This window comes from Canis aureus, chromosome 2 (genome assembly GCF_053574225.1).
Source record: "Canis aureus isolate CA01 chromosome 2, VMU_Caureus_v.1.0, whole genome shotgun sequence".
Classification (NCBI taxonomy): domain Eukaryota; kingdom Metazoa; phylum Chordata; class Mammalia; order Carnivora; family Canidae; genus Canis; species Canis aureus.
In genome coordinates, this window is record NC_135612.1 from 65,446,410 (window position 1) to 65,469,085 (window position 22,676).

Here is a 22,676-nt window from a genome sequence, read left to right on the forward strand (position 1 = left end):
CCATCTCCATTTGCCAGCTGAGAGCAAGACAGCACAGAGAAAGTCAGTAACTTGCCTGAAATAACACTGAGGCAGAGCCAAGATCTAAACCCAAGCAGTGCACCTCATGAGTTTGCACACTTAAACCACCCAAGGATAAAGAGACCATATGTTCTGGTTAAGTCTATTGACTCAGCATAATTATGAACAGCATCTCCTTCCCTTTCAAAAGTCTTACATGTGGTCAATAAATTACGGTCACTCTAGCTAACAGAACATATATAAGCTGCATAGTGTAGTGGCTGAGTTCAGTTTCTGGAGCCAAATTGTGGACAATGAAGTCAAACTCTACTTCAAATGTAAAATGGGGATGGCAGTGGTAAGTGCCTCGTATAGTTGTTGAAGGACTCAATGATTTGATATTTAAGTGGCTGGCACATATACCGTATTAATGACTAAACCATTTATATAGTGTCTCTATGTTTGTGTGTGTGTGTGTACACGTATTGTGAGATATTTGGAAGGATATTCAAAAAATATTAACAATACATATCCCCTGTTGATATTTTTGAACATATACACATTTACATATGTATATGTTGGATATATGTGTGTGTGTGTTTGTATGTGTGTACTACTAAGTGCCCTGACAAACATTAGGAAGGCTTGTGGTTTCTGTGACGCATCTTGCTTGCTATACACTGGTGATAATCTATCCAATAGTGTGAATTTATCAGAGATAACTGAACAACAACAACAACAAATTTAAACGGTTACATTACATTGGAAATTCAAAGACCGCTTTTATCATCACCGTGCCAGATTGGCTATAGCTTGATTTTATTGGAACTTTTAAGTATGACCTAAAGGAATGCCTCACCTTCTGGTTTCTCAATTAACTGTTTAATTACTCGGAAACAAAGCACTTAAGGGACCCTGGCAATCTTTGGCCTTGAAAAATGTGCAAGCCAGACCTCCGGGATCTGCATTAGAATACATGGGCTGAGAGCACGCGGGGAGGCGGGGCGGGGGGTGGGTTGGGATGCGGATTGTACCGCTCAACTCCCGAGTTGCAGGTGTTTCTGGCAGGTGGAATCAGTTGTGCAACCTCGAGCTCACAGCAAAACCCCGACTGCCAGGGCCCCCCTCGGGCAGCCAGAGAGGGAGCTTTCTTACTTCCCACTGGCCCTACTCTGTGTACAACTTCAAAAAATGAGTTCTCTGTGTGAAACCAGACCCTGGGAAAGGAAGTCCAGAAAGCGAGCGGTTCCTCTTGCGGGGGAGATAAGGAGCTAGCCGGCAGGAGGCACGAGGAACCGTCCGGGAAGTTTCCACGGACTGCCGTGGGTGGTGTTTTCAAGGTCTGTGCAGACCCATCGGACAGGTGCACCTTACGGTGTGAATTTCATCTCCGTCCTCAAAGTTTTCTTGTTTTGGTTCTGTTATCGAGATCTCTGATCCCCTGTAGCTCTGGGCGCGCAAGAAGTTGTGGATTTGTGAAAACTCACCCTGGCGGTCGGACCCTCCTGGCGCCCCCCACCCCACCCCACCCCACCCCACCCCGCGACCCCCTGCCCCGGCCGCAAGCCACTCAACCAGGTGTCAGCTGTAACTCTCTGGGGGCGCTTTCGGGCCAGGGACAGCCAGCAGAAACCCCATGCCTGGCAGAAAGCGCCTTCGATCCCCGCGCCTACCGGTTGCCTGCGTCCCAGCAGCGCGGCGGCGAGCGCAGCGGGGCTTGGGCTCGGGGCCGCCCGGCCCGAGCGCAGGAGGCGCGGGTCCCCGCCGGGGCTGGGCGCCCCGAGCTCGAGCTCGTGCGGGGGGCGCGGGAGGGCAAGGCCGGCTCCCTGCTGACCCGGGTAATGAAAGATGCTTTGTTGCGCGCGCGCGCCCGGTGCCCAGCTGTGCCCAGCTGTGCCCCCCCCCCCGTGCTCCCCCGCGCCCCCCGGGGCCCAGCCGCGCGCCACGGACGCGGACTCACCGCTGCTCAGGTCGCACGACTTGAGTGTACGTGTAGCACCGTCCCAGGAGGATCTCGTAAAAATGGGCAGTGGTGCCCGGCCCCTTCCACTCCTTGTGCTTGGGCGGCTGGCGCCACATCAGGATCCCGACCGGCACCGCGATGCCCACCACAATCAGGAGAATAAAAAGGACGCAGAGACAGATCTGGGCTTTTCTGGAAATGCCGCAGCAGGGTTTCTCCTCCTCGGACACGGAACTGAATCTGTGGTTGGCCATGGGGTCCACTGAGGGGTCTGGCGGGCAAAGTTGGAGGAGAGAGCCGCCCCGGGGCCGGTCAGGGAGGGAGGAGAGAGCTAGCCGGTTCTGAAACTGCACCTCCCCTTTATCTTGCCCTTGTCTTTTCTCGGCTTCCTTTCCCACTCCCACCCCCTTCCTCCAAAGTTCCGTGACCGGCTGGACCAATAAGGACTTAAAGAACTGGAAAGACTCTACTACTACAGCCACTCACTGCCAGACTCCTGAGCAGACAAGGACCGGACTTTGCATTTCCAGGGAGAAGCGGCCACGGCCACCTTACGCTTTCTCTGCAGGTGCCTGCAAAACAAACAGCAATCCCTTATACTTACTCCTCGGCCAGCAAGCTTGATCAGACTTGCAATTTACACTTCAGTCACACCTGATGCTAGAAAGCGTCAAGGCTTGGCTCAAGGCTTGGCTGCCTGCCTCTGCACCTGCCTGCAAGCGTTTGGGTTTGCAAGCAATGTCTGCTGCCTGGGAAAGGCTGCTCTCCCTCTCCTTCTTCGCCTTGACAAATGCCTGCCTGCTCAGCCCCTTTCAAAAGCTCTACTCAAGCTTCACCCCTTCCCCTTAACTCAAGTGACATCAGTCGTTAAGCCTGGGTTCAAATCCAGCTCCACCACCCACTACTGGAGCCGTATGGGGCAAGTTACTTGATGGCTCTGTGCTTCAGATGTAAAACAAGGATAATAGTATCTACTTCATGAGGTATGATCAAGATGAAGCGAGTTTATAGTTACCATGTGTTTGGCACAAATGCCTGGCACATGCTAAGCACTCAATAAATATTAGCTATTACTACCTGCTCTGAGAGGCACGTACTCTCTCAAGGTTCCTTAGCACTAGGACCATCTGTGACATTTCCGCAGAGACCTAAGGAAAGTGAAAAAACAAGCCACAGGACTTCCTATGGCAAAGGTTTTCCAGACAGAGGGAATAGCAGAAGTAGTGGCTGAGACAAAACAAACAAACAAACAAAAACCTCTGAGGCAAAAAAGGAGAAAAAAAGAAAAGAAAAGTTCGTTCCTTAGCCCATTCCAGGAGCACCATGGAGGCCATTGGAACTGGAATGCAGGGTTAAGGGAGGCAGAAGAGAAAAGAAGTTCCGAGGGTAGCAGAGGGCCAGATCACCAGAAGGACTTTTTAGACAGTGAATTTTATTTTTAACCCATTCAAGGTCACTGGGTGACTTGATTAGGCATGACATTTTAAAGGCTCAATCTGAGAGCACCTGGGTGGACTTTGGGTCAGCTGGTGATCTTAGGATCCTGGAACGGAGTGCATCAGACTCCTCATGGGGAGCCTGCTTCTGCCTCTGCCTATGTCTCTGCCTCTCTCTGTGTGTCTCTCATGAATAAATAAATAAAAATCTTGAAAAAAAAATAAAGGTTCAACCTGGTTTCTGTATTGAGAATAAACTGTAAGGAAGTAAGGATGGAACAGTGAAGACCGGTTATGAGGACTTTGACCAGGGGAATAGTTATAAAAGTGGCAAAGACAACAAGCAATTGGATTCTGGATACACTTTGAAAGTAGAAACAACAGGTTTTGCTGATAAGTTGGATTTGGGGTTTGCAAGAAAGAGGAGTCAAAGAGGACTCCATGAATTTTGATCTGAATAACTGACCAAGGGAAGGACAGTGCTGGCATTTATAGTGATGGGAAACAAGGATGAAGGAGATTTGATTTGGGAGAAAAGGCACCAGACAAAAATTTGGTTTTGGAGGTAAGTTGAAGATGCCGATTAGACCCCTAGGAGGAGACATCAAGTAGTTAATTGAGTATAAATATTTGGGATTCAAGGGGTCAGTGCTGGAAACACAAATATGGGAGGCTTTATCATACAGCGAGTTTTTAAAGCCAAGAGGATAAATAAGATCACATAGAGAGTGTGTGCAGAAACAGCAGTTCCAGAGACTCAGCCAGGCGGTTGCCTGTGGCAGAGATCAGAAAGATGAGAAGAGCTCCAGCAAAGGGAGCTGGCAAGAGTGACCCCTGACACAAGAGGCTGAGACCAGATAGGGAGTCACTGGTGCTCTTGACAAGAACAGTTTCAGAGAAAATGTGGAGGACAAAGCCAGATGAGAGTAGGTTCATGAGAGTGTGTGAGAGGAAAATGTAGTATCAGTATGCAGGATGACTCTTTTTTTTTTTTTAAGATTTTCTTTATATATTCATGAGAGACACAGAGAGAAAGACAGAGACATAGGCAGAGAGAGAAGCAGGCTCCTTGCGGGGAGCCCGATGTGGGACTCATTACCGGATCTCCAGGATCATGCCCTGGGCCGAAGGCAGATACTCAACAACTGAGCCACCCAGGCATCCCTCAAGATGACTTTTGAAGAGTTTTCTGTCAAAAGAATAGAGAAATGAGGACACAGCAAAAGGACACTGTGCAGTCAGGAGAGAACAAAATGTTCTCACTGCTTGCTTACTGCATGTCAGGAGGGACTTACCTATGTCTGTAGGATGACTGGACAGCCCAAGACATAGGCAACAGTTGATAATGCAGAAGAGGGGGAAACTGCTTAAAAACTTGCAAAAAGGGATCCCTGGGTGGCGCAGCGGTTTAGCGCCTGCCTTTGGCCCAGGGCGCGATCCTGGAGACCCGGGATCGAATCCCACGTCGGGCTCCCGGTGCATGGAGCCTGCTTCTCCCTCTGCCTGTGTCTCTTCCTCTCTCTCTCTCTCTCTGTGTGACTATCATAAATAAATTTAAAAAAAATAAAAAACTTGCAAAAAGCTCATGTAGAGGTGAGAAAAACCCGAGGCACAGGGGCATATGTGTAGACTCTGCTACCTCATAAAAGGAAGGTGAAAACTGTGGCTTTAAGGATTCGGTTAGTGGGTTAGCTGATAGTGACATGTGAGCATCCTCTTTTGACTACTTCTCAGTGAAATGCGGTCACCCATCTACTGAGAGTGGGTGAGGGCTTGTAATGGCAGGAGAACAGCAGAGTGGACAGAACAGGGAAATGAGAGGTTCTCAGGATATCAGGAAGTGGTCAGGAATTTAAAGAAAAGTCAGTCAGGGGCACCTGGGTGACTAAGTGGTTGAGCGTCTTCCTTTGACTCAGATCATGATCCCAGGGTCCTGGTATCCATTCCCATATCGGTCTCCCCGCAGGGAGCCTGCTTCTCCCTCTGCCTGTGTCTCTGTCTCTCTGTCGCTGTCTCTGTCTCTCTCTCTGTGTGTCTTTCATGAATAAATGAATAAAATCTTTTTAAAAATTAAAAAAAAAGAAAGGCCAGGCAATGAGGGGGCACTCTTCTGTCTGGCTACTCCCCGCAGCCCAAGAGAAAGGGCAAAAGTAAGCAGAGAGTGGGATTTGATGAGGCTGGGATTTGCTGGATTTGCCAGGGCTGAAATAACAAAGCCACACAGTCTATTGTGGCTCAACCAACAGAAATTGATTGTCTTCCAGTTCTGGAGGCTGACATCAAGGTATCCAAGGGTCTAATTTCCTCTGAGGCCTCTATCCTTAGCTTGTGTCCTCACATAGTCTTTCCTTGTGTATCCACATTTCTCCATTCTATTTTTTTATGCTTTTTTATTTTTTTTAATTTTATTTTAGTTTTTTTTAGTGGGGGGAAGAGGCAGAGGAAGAGGAAGAGAGAGAGAATCTTAAGCAGGCTCCATGCCCAGCACAGAGGCCAACATAGGGCTCAATCTCACAACCCTGAGATCATGACCTGAGCTGAAATCAAGAGTTGGATGCCTAACTGACTGAACCACCAGGCACCCCTCTCCTTTCCAATCTCCTCTTCTTATAAGGACACTAGTTTTTATCAGATTTGGGCCCACAGTAATGACCTCACTATAACTTAATTACTTCTTTAAAGGCCCTGTCTCCAAATCCAGTCACATCCTGAGGGTTAGGAAGTTAGGACTTCAACATATGAAGTGGGGGCGGGGCACCATTCAGCCCATCACACCAGGTAAGTACAATGGAGTAAGAGAAAAGGAAGGAAGGAAACAAAGATGGGATTTTAATAATGGACTGTCATACCAAAGTCCCACAGAAAATGAAGTAAGGGCAGAAGGAGGATTCGAGACACTGGAAAAATAAGAACCCTTGACTGGGATGTCCTTATGAGACCAAAATGTTGCCAAAAGGAGGGAATATCTCTACTTATAAATCACTCCATCCAAAACTCAACTGTTAGTCTTCCTCTTTCAAGCTGACTTATTTTCTGTTTGTTTATTTGTTTTAGTAAGCTCTGTGTCCAAGGTGGGGCTCAAACTCATATAACCCTGAGATCAAAAGCCTCATGCTCTACTGAGTCAGTCAGGCACCCCTTCTTTTCTGGTCTTTTGAAATCTGGTAAAAAGAACCTAAATCCCTGCCTGATTGCTTAAGCTAGGAATGTCCAACTCTTCTGTGCTCTTTCCCTCTTCTTCATCCCACACATCCACCTAGAAGTTGGCTTCTCTGCCTAAAAGTTATTAAGTATCCACTTTGTTCACCTCCACTACCACTGGCTTCGTGCCAGACAGAGTCTACCCTCTTTCTCACCTACAAAGGACTTCCAACCATTCTCCCCAAACCCACCCTCCCTACCTCCTCCATCCATTCTTTCCAGACAAGATGGTGGCTTCCTTTTAAGCCAATCTTTGGGGCACCTGGGTGGCTCAGTGGTTGAGCATCTCCCTTTGGTTCAGGGTGTGATCCTGGGGTCCTGGGATCAAGTTCCTCATTGGGCTCCCTGCAGAAAGCCTGCTTCTCCTTCTGCTTCTGTCTCTGCCTCCCTCTCTGTGTCTCTCATGAATAAATAAATAAAATCTAAAAAAGAAAAAAAGCCAATCTTTTATAAAGAAGCAACTTTGGAAACATAATTCTGATTATCTCACCTCTCCACTTGCTCTAGACATAACAAGCATGTAAACCCATGGCTCCTCCTCCTCCAGCCTGCATGAACATGTGTCTCTTCAACCCTAGAGCACTGCAGGCCTGCTGGCCTTCTCTCTGTCCCCAACTAGCCCAAGCTCTTCCCTGGCACAGGGCTTTCAGAGATGCCATTCCCTCTGCCTCCTAACTCCTACTGATCTCCTTCAATGCCATGTCCTCAGGAAGTAAGCCTTTCCTGATCCCATGTAGTTACCAAACTGGGTTCTATTTCCAAATGGAACACTTTCCTAGCAGAATAATACAGATGCCAGTAGATCTTGGACAGATCTCAAAAGGTCTGGTCTGGACAGCCTAGCCCTGGAACACATCCTCTGAAATTTTTTTCTAGATGTCCTCTCCCAACTAGACTAGGAATTTGCACAAGGCTAGGTTGGCAAAAATTAAAATTTATTCTCTTAGTATCCCAGGACTCAAAGTGCTATCCACAAATGGTTGCTGAATGAATAAATGAATGAATGACCAACAAAAGTTTTACTTTCGGCATCCATTATTCCACCCTTTCCAAATCGAATTCATACAGTTATTCTCACAATCCCGCATCTAAGCAAAATGATGTGGAAATGGGATGAGAAATGTTGGTTTTGCTGGGGGTTCATTTATCAGCTCTCTGGCCTTGCTGTGTTCTGTCTTCCTCCACCCCCTCATCCTGGGCACAAACTTTTTCTTGTATTGAATATTGTGCAAGGTCCAAAATCACTTAATGTGTAACAGAACTTGGCATCCATTCCTTTCTGAACTGAGCAGACTGGTACTATTCCGGCTAGTAAAACTCTGAAGACCTGTCATAAAACAACCCTTTTAAAAAGGGTATTTGTTTTTGATAATAAATACGATAAGTGTATAGGGAGTAAAAGTCAAATAGAACAAAGTGATTTGGGGATCCCTGGGTGGCGCAGTGGTTTGGCGCCTGCCTTTGGCCCAGGGCGCGATCCTGGAGACCCGGGATCGAATCCCACATCAGGCTCCCAGTGCATGGAGCCTGCTTCTCCCTCTGCCTGTGTCTCTGCCTCTCTCTCTCTCTGTGTCTATCATAAAAAAAAAAAAAAAAAAAAAAAAAAAAGAACAAAGTGATTTGTATATAAAATCATTCTTTCTCCTTCTCTGGACTTCCCTCTTACTATAATAAGGAGGTAGCATTCATACATAGATACAGAGGAAGTAAGCTTTCACTGTGCCATAAAAATTAGAGTATACTGTACGCCCTATTGTACACCTAGCTTCCTTTACACAGTGACATATGTTGAAGACATTCTCTATCACCACACATTGCTCTACCCAATTCTATTAAATAACTTCTAGTATTCCATTGTATAGCCTACTAAAGTTTGTTTAACTAGACCTGTATCAATGGGCACTTAGATTTTTCTACTCCTTCATTCTGACATTAAATTTTGTAATAAATATTCTTGTGTCAGCAAATTTTTTCACATATGCAAGTACATACACTCCTAAAAGCAGATTTCCTGGGTCAAAGGGCCCAGACATTTAGAATTTCATCAGATACTCTCAGAGAGGTTGTACCAATTGGCACTTACACAGCAGTGCTTGAGAATATGGGTTTTCCACAACCATACAGTTACACTTTCAGATTTGCTTTGTCTTAATTTCTAACTATGAATCAGGAGTTACTTGGGAGCACTTCAGCTTTTAGTTTCTCCTTCTGTTAAATACAATGAACACTTGGAAAATAAAGTCTAAAAGGACCCTGTAATCCTTTGCTCCTACAAAGTCATTTGGTTTGTGAACTCTCTCATTTTTATTTATCTTTCTGCAAGTAAGGTCTTCAGGTACAAATGTCAGACACTCTGGTATGCCCATGGGGAAGATCACAAATGCACAAGAAAGTGACCACCCTCCAAATACACAATCTAAGTGTGGTATGATTTGAAGCAAGTTGCACTTTTGTTAAAGATTTTATTGATTCATTTGAGAGACAGAGAGAGCATGGGGGGAGGAGTTGGGGTGGGAGACAAGCAGACTCTCCACTGAGCACGGAGCCTGACATGGGACTTGCTCCCAGACTGTGAGATCATGACCTCAGCTGAAGTCAGACACTTGACCGACTGAGCTACCCAAGCGCCCCAGGGCAAGTAGCACTTTTGAATTTCAGTTTTCTCCTCTGAAAAATGGACACAATGTAATGTCTACTTGTTAGATTGAAGTGTAGATTAACTGAGATAATAGACCCATCTAGGACAAGCTAGGCACTCAACACATGGTAATATTGTCATTGTAGACTTATTTGTGCATTGTGACATTGCACAGAGGCTCCAAAAATGGCATATCCTGACTTTCATTCATTCAACCAATATTAGGGACCATGTGCCAGGCACCATGGTAGCTTTGCTGAAGGCACAGAAATAAAGTGACCCTGAGGAACCCCTGTAGAGATTAGTAAGCACACAGCCTTTCTGGTCAGGTAGACCGGAGCGGGCTCTCCCACTTGGGCAAATAACAAAACTTCTCTGAAGGACAAGTTCGTCTTCTGTAGAATGGGCTAAAAAAATATCCGCAGGCATCACTGAATTATTTTGGGGATTGACTCAGATGACATTTACAAAGAATTTAGCTGAGCATCTGGCCCCTAGTAAGTATTCAACAAATAAATGCAGTGGATCCCCCTTAGCCACAGGGTATACGTTCCAAGACCCCCAGTGGATGCCATCAGCACCGAACCCTATGTTTATTCCTATACATGCAGACCTATGATAAAGTTTAATTTATAAATTAGGCACAGTAAGAGATTAACAACAATAATAATAAAATAGAACAATTATAATAATATACTGTAATAAAAGTCATGTGAATGTGATCTCTCTCTCAAAATGCCCTATTATACTGAATTCACCCTTCTTCTAGTGATGATGACATAAGATGATAAAGTGCCTGCGAGATCAGAGATGAAAAGGGTTAATGACGCGGGAATTGTGACGTAGCACTAGTCTACTATTAACCTTCTGGTGATTGGTCAGAAGGACGAGCATCTGTCTCCAGACTGTAGTTGACCACTAGTAACTGAAACCATGGGAAGTGAAACTGTGAATAAGTGGGGGGATCATATGACTAATACTGGGATGGCCACGTGCAGATGGAAGAGATGGCAAAGAGTCAGTAGATTCTAGGAAAACTTTGACAAGACGAGGACACTAGGTCAGGTCATTGAAGGGCAAGCACAAAGTGGGGGAAGGCATTCAAACAGAATTGTAGGGAGCACTGCAGGGTGGATCCTGGGATGTCTGTGGCACCAGAGGTGAGACTACCTCTGGGCCACATAGCTGGGTTATGGAAGTGTGGTTCCTGCCATGTGAGTTTTGAGCTCTCTTCTTTCCTTGGTCAACTTCATTAGCCATTTTTAAATTCTTCAAGTAATACAATCACATTTTATAAATTGAAAAGAGAAAAGAAAAAAAAATGCCCTCCCCATTCCAAAGCCCTAACCCCAACTATCTAACATTTTGATATCTTTCCTTCCAGCCTTCATTCTAATCTTTGATGGCTTTAAAAGTAGTTATACTTTATATTATTTAATATTCTATATATACATATATACATTTTCAAATTTCTGCTCTTTCCACTTCACTGTGCATACATGGTTCCAGTCAGGCCATGTCTCCTCTTCCAGAACATTGAGTTGGGCTCAAATCCCAACTCTGCACCCATTGGTAGCTTTAAGCTGAATGTCTTATCCTGTTATTTCCCTGTGTCTCAGGCTACCTGTAAGAAACTGTAAAGAACAGCCCTGGCACAGCCTCTTAGAAATGGGGCTTCTGGGACCCCTGGGTGTCTCAGTGGTTGAGCGTCTGCCTTTGGCTCAAGACATGATCCCAGAGTCCCAGGATCAAGTCCCACATTGGGCTTCCTACATGGAGCCTGCTTCTCCCTCTACCTGTGTCTCTGCCTCTCTCTCTCTGTGTCACTCATGAATAAATAAATAAAATCTTAAAAAAAAAAAAAAAAGAAATGGGGCTTCTTCCTCTCCTCACACTTCTTACTAGAAGGTCGGCTCCATGAGAACAGGGCTGATCCCCATTTCTGCCCACCACTGAGCCCCTACCACCTGAACGATGCCTGGTATGCAGTTGGCACTCAAGCAATGCCTGTAAAACTCCCTCTCCCGCAGTTCAAAACCAATGACAACAGACTGATGATCCACCAGAGATGGAGAAACTAATAGGTCCAGGGTCTTCAACAGATTCACCAGCTAAAACCAATCTATCAGCATCTGTTGTTCATCTCCTGAGTAGTGAAGCACAGTGTCAAAGGGGAAAGAAGAGGGAGGCTATGATTAATTACATAATTCTTCTTTTTCTTCCTTCAACAATAATTACTAATATCGAGTTTGCCGTCATAGAGATATAAACTATTTCCATGTTACAAACAAGGAACCAAAGGCTTAGAAAGGTAAGCAAAATTAAGTTAGTAAAAAAGGGTTTTGACCCCAGATAATCTTATTTCAAATCTGTCCAGCTAACACTACCTCTACATGATTAGGCAACAGATAGTTAATGGGTGGAGATCCCTGGGTGGCTCGTGGTTTGGCACCTGCCTTCGACTCAAGGCATGATTGTGGAGACCCAGGATCGAGTCCCACGTCAGGCTCCTTGCATGGAGCCTGCTTCTCCCTCTGCCTGTGTCTCTGCCTCTCTCTCTCCCTTTCTCTCTCTCTCTCTCTTTCATGAATAAATGAAGAAAAAAAATCTTAAAAAAAATAGTTAATGGACACCCACTATGAACTGGCTCAGAGTTGGCAGACAGACTCAATCCTCAGCTGTTCTGGCTGAGGATTTGTGATCTACAGAGGGAACTTCTGGAAACATAGTTTTGGGCATGGGTCGGTGGTAGCCGTGCGGCTCTGAACATCACTGAAAAGCTTGGAGTGGACCTGTTCTCCTGGAAGGCGTTTATCTTCTCAACATGTTTTTAACTTCCTCAAATTATATAACTTTTACCAGAAAAAGGGTGAATATCAAAAATAACAGAAAAGCACACTCAATGATGTTGCCCGTGATCTGTTTTTTTCCAGCAGTCTTGTGAAAAGGAAAGCTGCATGATTTTTCCTCCTACACCCAGAAACTGAGCAGAGCTGAATTTTGTATTCACTCTTTATTCTGCATTTTCAATGATGCAAGAATTAGTAGGACTCTGCAGAATGCCTTGAAATGCTTTTCATTCACTTGGGTGTCACTGGTAGTCACTGGCTTGTTTGTTTAGTTAATCTGGGTGTAGTTTTGAGTGCTGGAGAAGTCAACTTCGCAGCCACTCCCTCAGTTGCAGCTAACCTCAGCATCGCAGATTCTGTGACTTCTTGATTCTCACCATCCTCCACCTCTTCACCTTTCACCTCTTCACCTTGTTCTTCCCCCACTTCCTGCTGGCAGCTTAGATACCCCATGCCTTGGACATCTTTTATGAATTTTCTCATTGTCTTCCCTAGGGTTTTTATAACCCTATACTTCCTAATTTTATTTTTTGGATTTGAATAGTTTCCTCCTCTCTCCTTTTGCACCACACTAGACTGCAAATTGACTCTGAAAAAGTGTTTTTCTTGAGTATGATTCCAATGACTAGCAAGTCCCTCATACCTAGTAGACACTACAAAACTATGTGTTGATGAATATCACACTTTAACACAAATCTTTTTTTTTCCATTCACTTACTCTTTCATTCATGCATTACATGCTCACTAAGCACCTTCTGTGTTCATAGATTTTCTTTCAAGTACCGAGGATACAGCGGTTTAAGAAAATTCATTCCTGAGGCTCCAAGCTGGCTCATTCAGAAGAGAGAGTGACTCTTGATCTTGGGGTCCTGGGTTCAAGCCCCACGTTGGGTGTAGAGATTACTACTTAAAAAATTCAGTCCTAAAAAAAAAAAAAATTCAGTCTTTACAGAGTTTATAAGGGGAGGTGGGGGTACAGACCTGTAATAGACAAGATTAAAAAAAAGTAAATCAGAGTGTTTGTGAGGTGGTGACAAAAACTAAGAAAGGAACAGGAGGGACTGAGATAAAAACTAGAGGGGGAAAAATTTTATTAATTAAAAAAAAAAAAACTGGAGGGAAGGTCACTCCATCAGATGGAGGGCCAGGATGTTCTCACTGAGAAGGTGGCATCTGAGGAAGGATCTGAGGAAAGTAAGGTAACCACATGTCATCTGGGGACACAGAATTCCAGCAGAGAGAGGAAAAAAGAGCAAGGGATGAACAACTGTTGTGTTGAAAGAGGAGCAAAGGTCAAAGAAGGGATGTGTGGTGCAATAGGAGCAAGGAAGAAAGAAGTAGGAGTCAAGGACAGAGATGCACCAGCATGTATGAGGCACAGTGGAAGACCACGTTTTCTGACTTGAATTTGATCAGACTCACTCTGGCTCCTTGTTGAGAAAAAACTGAAATGGGGCCAGAGCAGAAGCAGGGAGACCACTCAGGAGGCAATGACACCATAATCCAGGTAAGAGATGCCAATGGCTTGAACCAGGTTGGCATCGGTGGATGTGGTTGAAGTCTGGATATATTTTGCAGGTAGAGTGCAGAGAATGTGTTTATTAAGAGCCAAAAAGAGAAATCAAGGCAACTCCAAGGATGTGGGTTTGAGACATCTAGAAGGAGGAAGTTAGTTGTTCAATGAGTTGAGGAAGAGACTCCGAAGGGAGAACTTGTGTGGGGCATGTTCAATCTGAGATGTCTGTTAAAATGTTGAGGAGTCAAACACTGTGTCAAGCCTCACAAGTATTACTCATTCAATCCCAGTAACAGCCCCACCAGGGAGGGAGTCTACTTAGTCCCATTTTACAAGGTGAAACTGAGGCCCGGAGAGGATGAGTGACTTACCCAAAGTCATGGGCTAGTAGGTGGTGGAAGTGGGGAGCTGGGAATCAAATCTACATAACGTGCTTGAGAATGTGTGCTTCTCTACACCAGACGATTAGCCAAACAAACACACAACCCCCACATCATTCCAGTCGCTTAAGAAAATCCTCACCTTTAGCTCTGAGCCAATCACCACCACCTGTGACATGGCTTGCTCTGATTCCATTAGATCTGAGTCTCCTGCTGCCTGACCTGAGGGGGACGAGGGGGTGGAGCCCCACTTGGGCTGAAAGGGGAGCAGAGTAAGTTCCCCAGAAGAAAGTGAGGATATCTCACCAGAAGAAGAGTGAACAGATGCCAAATTTCAAAAACAACAGAAAACCATACTGCCTGACGTCAGAGCTAGCCCACTCCAAACAACTTGGGCAGTTTAATAGATTAGTCATCCCACATATGCTTTTCAAACCACCAGAGCACCCCAAAATTCATGCCAAAATTTTCTCAACAGATTTTCATATAAGATGTTTACTTGATTTCCCGGGACACTTGTATTTTCCGTTCTAGCCACAAAGAGGCTAAAGGTCAAATACCTCAGCTGGGAGGAGGAACACATTCTTAACTATCTGAGAGGAAACTGTGCAATATTTTCTCAACCTAGTGTTCTTCAGAACAGGCTCAAAACAAAACAAGCGAAAAACTCAAAGTCCCAAATGAAATTCCTTGAAAGTAAGGGTACTGAATATCATTCACTGATTTTATTTTGATTTTTTAAAAATAAACTTAACTTTCTAGAGCAGCTTTAGGTTCACAGCAAAAGTAAGCAGAAAATACAAAGTTCCCATGTGCCCACTTCCTGCCAACATGCACAGCTTCCCCACTACCACATCCCCCCACCGAACTGGTACTTTTGTTACAAAAGATGCATGTACAGTGACATATCATTATTACCCAAAGCCCATAGTTTACATTAGAGTTCACTTTAGTTTAGTACATTGCATGGGTTTTGACAAATGTAATATATCCATTGTTACAGTATCACTGCCCAAAAATATCCTCTGTGTCCCTTTGTTTATCCCTCCTTCCCCCCTAACTTCTGGCAACCACTGATCTTTATACTGATTTTGCCTTTTCCAGAATGTCATATAGTTAGAATCATACAGTGTGTAGACTTTCAGATTGGCTTCATTCACTTAATAATATGTATCTAAGATTCCACTATGTCTTTTCATGGCTTAATGTTCATTTCTTTTTAGCATTGAATAATATCCCATGGTGTGGATGTACTAAATGTTACTTTTCCATTCACCTACTAAAGGACATTTTGGTTATTTTGTTGTGTTTTCTGAAACTAAATTTTTTTGACCTAAAAAGTTTGAATTCTGTTAATTTTACTAAGTAATTAGCAGTCAAAGTAAAATTCAAATTTATATTTTAGGAAGACATCCCTTTTGGTAAAGTAACAGCTCTACACATAATTTTTTCAAGTTATAATAACAATCACGCTCTCAGATGTAATTTTGAAAATTAAGAGTATAGGGGCCCTTGGGTAGTTCAGTCAGTTAAGCGTCTGACTCTTGATTTAGGCTCAGGTCATGATCTCACGGTCGCAAGATGGAGCTCCAAGATGGGCTCTGCTCTGAGTGGGGAGTGTGCTTAGGATGGTCCCTCTCCCTCTGCCCCTCCCCCTTACCCCACCTCACCCCACCCCATTCCACTCCCACACTTGTGCACACACACACTTTCTCTTTCTCTCTCAAATTAAAAAAATACTCATAATTTCAAAATTATGAGTATAAAGAAGAAAATTACATTACTCATAACTTCACCACTCGGAAGCAAATGTTAGCATTAATAATGTAATGATATTTGATGAATAATTTATTAATTACATGACTGACTATAATTAATTATTAATTAATTAATAATTTGATATTAATCGATCACTTATTGTTAAAAATTAAATTGATTAATATAAGATTGATATTTGGTTGGCTGGATTATTAATACTTTATTGTTGGTTAATAATTCATTGTTAATATTAAAATTAATAATTAATAGACATTATGCTAAGTGAAAAAAGTCCATCATAAAAAACCATATATTAAAAAAAAACATATATTGTAGAGTTCCATTTTTATGAAATGCCTAGAACTGATAAATCTGTAGAGACAGAAGATAGATTACTGGTTACCTATGGCTACATGTTGGAGGAATGAGGAGTGAGGACCAGTGGGTATGGGACTTCTTTTTGGGTTGATTCAAATGTTCTAAACTTGGATTATGTGATCTTTGCAAAACTGAATATACTAAAAATCATTGAATCATATACTTTAAAAAGATAAAATTAATTGAACATGAATTATATCTCAATTGAAATGTTTTTAAAAATGTCTGTCCTTGGGGTACTTGGGTGGCTCAGTGGTTAAGCATCTGCCTTTGGCTCAGGTCATGATCTCATGGTCCTGGGATAAAGCCCCACATTGGGCTCCCTGCTCAGTGAGGAGATTGCTTTTCCCTCTCCCTCTCTCCCTGCCCCTTGCTCATATTCTCTCTCAAATAAATAAAATATTTTATTAAAAAAATTTTAAAATAAAATCCTGCCCTCTTGGAATTTACATTCTCTAGTGGGGCTCTGCCACATTTCTCCTGGATCTGTTACAAAGACAGCCCATTTGTTATTTGGTGCTCCTGGGGAAAAAAAACAAGGAGAAAAAAAGAGACAGGGGAAGAGGTGTATTTAGCATGTATTTAGTTTATGGTACTTTCCAACACAATGGTGGCTTTTTTGGCACTTTCCCCATAACTCTTCCCGGCCTAGAAATAAGGAAGATTGTCTCCAAAGGCAGAACTGTTCATTGTTGCTTTTCCTTGCACTTAAGAGAAGGAGGGAGGGAGAAGGGGAAAAAAAGGAGGATTAAAAGGAAATAGAAAAGAAGGGAAAGAGGAAAAAAAGGAAGGGGGAAGCACAAACATTAATTGAGCATTCAGCAGCTGCCAAACACGCCACTGGGCTTTTAGATGTATCATGTTATTAAGTCCTAAAAACACCCTCCTGAGGTAGATATTACCACTATCCATATTTCACAGATTTGGAAACTGAACACAGTGGGCATTGAATTTTCAGACAGGATGGATTAAATCAATCATGTGACATCTTTCCCATAGAATATTACGCAGCTACAAAAAAAAAAAAGTGATGAATCTCCCTCTATGTGTTGATAGAGTAATCTCTAGGATATATTAGTAAGTAGAAAAAGAGTAGGATACAGGGATGCCTGGGTGGCTCAGCAGTTGGCTCAGGGCGTGATCCTGGAGTCCCAGAATCGAATTCAACAAGAAGCCTGCATCTCCCTCTGCCTATGTCTCTGCCTCTCTCTGTGTGTCTCTCATGAATAAATAAATAAAATCTTTAAAAAAGAAAAAGAACAGGATACAAAATATTGTGTATTGAATGCTCCTTTCTGTGTAAGGAAAGATAGGGAGTCATAATATCTATTCGTAAGTGCTGTATCTCTAAAGAAAGAAATGGTTATCTGCAAAGATGCAGAATAGGAGTGAGGATTTTTATATTGTTTTCAGTTTTGAACCATGTGTATGTATGTATGGCCTTTTCAGAAATAACATGAAAATCACCAAATATCATCTAAAACAAAGATAACTATTTATATTACAAAAATGGACAATTGGGGACAGCCTGGGGTTTGATAAACATGCCATCTCATAAGGCATGTTTATCAAAACACCTCCTGTTGAGAAACCAACAGAATTCAATATATGTGCAGCTGCATCCTTTCTAGCTTCTTCTTGTGATTCAAAACCACACAAAGCTAATGACATCCTTCCTCTTCGCCCTGGCCCTTCTGCAGCCACTCCAGGGGCCCTGAGGACAGAGCCTCCAGATGAGAAGTGAAAAGATTTTTCATAAGGTCCAGAGAGGAACACTCATGAATATGTACATATCTGAGAGAAGACTATTTGGAAATTCAGAAATGTTTCCCAGCTAAACATCCCCATTTCTCTGGGTCCATTTAAACTCTTCATGGAGTGGTCACAATGATTCCCAAAACCTCTGTTTCAGGGGCTTTTGAAAACTCCACTTGTCTTGCAGAGCATTAACCCCTTCCAAAGAGACCCCCTTCATTATTTCTGCAGGTCCTCATGAGGCAGGTTTCATCTCTGCTCACACAGCCCTCACAATTTTCCTTTCTTGCTCAATCACTCCTGGTGACTAGGCTGAGGAGGCTACAGGCTGGACATCTTCCATTTGGCCTTCTAGATTCTTTTTTTTTTTTTTTTTAAGTAATCTCTATGCCCAACTTGGGGCACTAACTCATGATCCCAAGATCAAAAGCGGAATGCTCTACCAACTAAGCCATCCAGGTGCCACTAGCCTTCTAGATTCTTCACCTTTCCTCATTTGGCTCTCTGCCTCAGCAGAGTCCCCCACAGGGAGGAAGGACAGTGAGTTCATTAGGACTGTTACCACAAAACACCAATGACTAGGTGGCTTATAAGTGGCAAAAATTTCTTTCCCACAGTTCTGGAGGCTGAGAAGTCTAAGATCAAGGCACCAGCATAGTCATGTTCTGATGAGGGCCCTCCTCCTGGTCCATAGCCAGTGCCTCCTCGCTGTGTGCTCACAGGTAGATGGGGTGAGAGATCTCTGAGGAATCTCTTTTACAAGGTACCAGATCCATTCATAAGGCCCCACCCTCATGACTTAAGCACTTCTCACGGGCCCATAACCCAATACCACTGTGTTCAGGGGTTGGGATTTCAAGATATTAATTTGAGGTGGCACACACATTCAGCTGGCTCCCTCTGCAGGGATGCCTCACTCCTGCTGGATACATTAGCAGAAGGCACTGCTCCTATTAAGGCAGCCTCGCCATGGGACTCTTTCTCTCCAGAGTCTGTAGCCATTCCATCCGCTTATCCCTTCAGACCTTGGTGTGCTCCTACAAACTATCAATGCCTTTGTAAAGGGTCCCTTCTTCAACACTCCTCAAAGTATCTTAATCTGAATGTGTCATCTATGTCCTGCTAGGATCCTAAATGATATGGACTGGTTTTTTCTGCTTGGCAGTTTGATGTTGTTTCATTATTGCCTTTGCAGCCCCTTCACTGGGAATCGTCAGCTCTGCCATTGCTAGGTCACTTATAGAAAGCTGGGTCCCCCTACACTGTCATTCATGGCTCTGCGTCTCACAGTGCTGTCTCTCCCTGGGGCTCACTCTTACAGAAAGGGATGCTACTAATAATTACAATGGGACGAAGGACACCAATTGGCAAGGTGGTAGGTCAATCAGGAAATTTGGCCCTCCCACATGCACACATGCACGTGTACACAAAGACCAGTCTCCACTAGACAGGATGACCATTTAATTCTTCTCCACTTTCAAGAACCTCTTTCTTACCTGACAATTCCTCCCATAAACAGACTTCTCGAAGCCCTATGCCATCAGCCCAGACTTATCTGAGCCCCAGAGAGAGGTTGAATTTTAGAAGAGTACAGTGTGCTATATTTTGGATATAACATCATATCAGGGACATAGAGGAGTTTCATCCATTGCCAGATACGACTCTAATAGGATGACACTTTACCTTCCTAGTGATTTATATTTGGTTTACGTCCTTGGCCAGAGTTGAGCACATCAGTATGCTATAGCCAGAAGGCTCTTTTCAGGGGCCTCTTGTGGCTTTCTATCTCGTTCAGAGGAAGGTCTGTGAAACAGCCTCTTACCTTCCCTCAGTGACCCGGCCACCCTGGCCTCCTAGCTGTTGCTGAATAGTTCAGATGTGTGGCCACAACAGGGTCCTTGTTTCTGCCCCTTCTACCTAAATACCTGATATCCACAGATATCAGCATGACTTGGTCCCTCCACAACTCCAAATCTTTGTTCAAGGGTCATCTGTGAACCTTCCCCAGACCTCCCTATTTAGAAACATAGCACATAGGACACCTGCATGGCTCAGTGGTTGAGCTTCTGCCTTAGGCTCGGGGCATGATCCTGGGATCCAGGATCAAGTCCTACATCAGGCTCCCTGTGGGGAGCCTGTTTCTCCCTCTGCCTGTGTCTCTGCCTCTCTGTGTGTCTCTCATGAATAAATAAATCTTTTAAAAAATAAATCTTTAAAAAAAACAAATAAATATTTAAATAAACCTTTAAAAATAAATCTTTAAAATAAATAAATAAATCTTAAAAAATAAATCTTAAAAAAAAAAAAAACATAGCATGGGGCATCTGGGTGGCTCAGTGGTTGAGCATCTGCCTTTGGCTCAGGTCGTGATCCCAGGGTCCTGGGATCGAGTCCCACATCAGGCTCTCCATGTGAAGCCTGCTTCTTCCGCTGCCTATGTCTTTGCCTCTCCCTTTGTGTCTCTCATGAATAGATAAATAAAATCTTTAAAAAAAAAAAAAAAGAACCATAGCACAGCCCAACACTTTCTATGCTCTTCCCTGCTATATTTTTCTCATAGTATGCATCACTTTCTAAAATATAATTTACTACTTTACACAAGCTTCTTACTGCTGCTCTCCACCACCCGCCAGACTGTGTACTCCAGGAAGGCACGGATGTTTGTCAACCACTGAAGCAATCCCAGCACTTAGAACAAAGCTCAGAACCCACAAACACGATATTTGTTGAATGACTTCATAATTGAAGCAGAAATGTAACCACACGTCTCCCTTGTCAAAGTTTAGCAGTCCATAGTTCCCTGTTGCTCTAGGACAAAACAGAAGTTCCTTAGTGTATTTACAAACTGGCAGCAATTCATTTTCTGGTCGGACTCAAGTCAACTTCCCCCATTACCATGAATTACTGTAAGAGAGGAACTCATATCATACTTGAAAAATAAGAAATACTGGAGTTTATGCGCTGTGATGAGGAAAGAAAGACAAGGACATGAGCATGACCTGATTACCGAACAGTGGGCCTCTCGAACGTGTATTCTTCAGTGTGCCCGCCATCCCTCCCCTCCTGGGCCAGCACTACCTTTCTTCTGAGGACTTGCTTCTCTTTCTCCCAGTGGAAAATATTTGCTGAATGAGCAAGAGAAAATAAAAGGAGTCAAATAAGCAAATTCAGGGGGAAAACAAAGAGATGGTTAGCACATCTGGCTGAGAAGGCAAGCTAGTACTTCCAGATGCTATTGGTGTCAAAGAAAACCAGAATCAGATGGAGGGTAAAGTGGTGATGGCAAATATGATTCGAGAACTATTGCAATAGGAGAGCAAGAGCCCTGAGGATAGACCTGAGCTCCAGTCCCAACAGAGTGTGGATAAGTGCAGATTCACAGCCCAGCAATGACAGGGTGGAGGGCAGCGAGTGGACGATCGCGGACAGGCACATCAAGGACAAGGCAGATTCAAGTCAGTGTTTCCTCCATTGGGAAGATTGTCTTGTGATTTTGTGTTCAGCTTTACTGGGGTATAATTGACAAATCATAAGATATTTAAAGTACACAGTGGTGGCTTGATACACACACATATTGTGAAGAGCTCCCCATCAAGTGAATTAACACACCCATCACCTCACGTATTTTACCTTTTTGTGTGTGTGAGAACATTTAAGTTCTACTCTCTGGGCCGATTTCCATTGCACAATACAGTGTTATCGGCTATACTCACCTCGTTGTTTATTTAGAGCATCAGGCCTTGTTCATCTTAGAACTGAAAGTCCCTACCCTTTTACCAACCCCTGCAGCCCCCGGAAACCACTTTGCTACTTTCTGTTTCCATTTACAAAGGTATCCTTTGGTGACTTTTGGTAAATTATAGATAGCTTGAGAGAAAAGAAAAAAATGTTTTCTTAAATCTGGAAAACAAACATACAAGAACCAGTAATACTACCTAGAGGCAGAAAACTACCACACATCTATAATGTACACATATAAACATATAGAAACCAGACAGACAGAAAAAGAGATCTTATAGCTTTCATTTTAAAATTTCAGCCATGAGACAGGTACGATATTACAAATCTCATTGGGGGACACCTGGGTGGCTCAGCGGTTGAGCTTCTGCCTTTGGCTCAGGGCATGATCCCAGGGTCCTGGGATCGAGTCCCACATCAGGCTCCCTTGCATGGAGCCTACTTCTCCCTCTGCCTGTGTCTCTGCCTCTCTCTCTCTCTCTCTCTCTCTCTCTGTGACTATCATAAATGAATTTAAAAAAAATAAAAAATAAAATAAAATAAATTTTTTTAATAAAAACAAATCTCATTGGCTTTTAAAAGAACAATCTGGATTTACATTGTGTTTCTGGCAGATGGTAGATGTTAAGGTTACCTGCTATTCTGTATGGATAGACGTTTTTGTGATGTGTCTCGCATAACCCACCACCTGGCCCTGCATAGACACAGGCAGGCTAAGCAATGTTGTCTGTGGGACTCATGCTATGTGAATAACCTTGGGAGCCTGGTTATTTGAGATATATTATCTGGCCTCCAGGTCAGACCTGGCCTTTCTTTTCTGGACGCCAAGAGCTACAAATCTTGTCTCACATCCCCTCCTGCTCTAGGCTGGGCTGGCGCTCTGGAATGGAATCCAGGAGGGGAGGCAGACACACACAGCCCAGGTTTCTTAAAAATATAAAAACGTGATAACATAAAAATTCAGCTCACTCCAAACTGCATGCAGGCAAACAAATGTTTACCTCCAAACTCTTCCGTTTGCCCTATAAACATGGCCCTGATGGGGATGGTCCATTGGAAGTCTC

At 43.7% G+C, this 22,676-nt stretch overlaps 1 protein-coding gene across 1 annotated transcript in view; it reads right to left on the reverse strand.

The window, feature by feature from the left end:
- Window positions 1-2,364, reverse strand: part of CD38 (CD38 molecule) — a 48,310-nt gene extending 45,946 nt beyond the window's left edge. The window contains exon 1 of the mRNA XM_077877379.1: window positions 1,961-2,364. Coding sequence (XP_077733505.1) covers window positions 1,961-2,217 — 257 coding nt within the window. The 5' untranslated portion in view covers window positions 2,218-2,364. The remainder of the gene's footprint in view (window positions 1-1,960) is intronic.
- Between the last annotated feature and the right edge of the window lie 20,312 nt (window positions 2,365-22,676).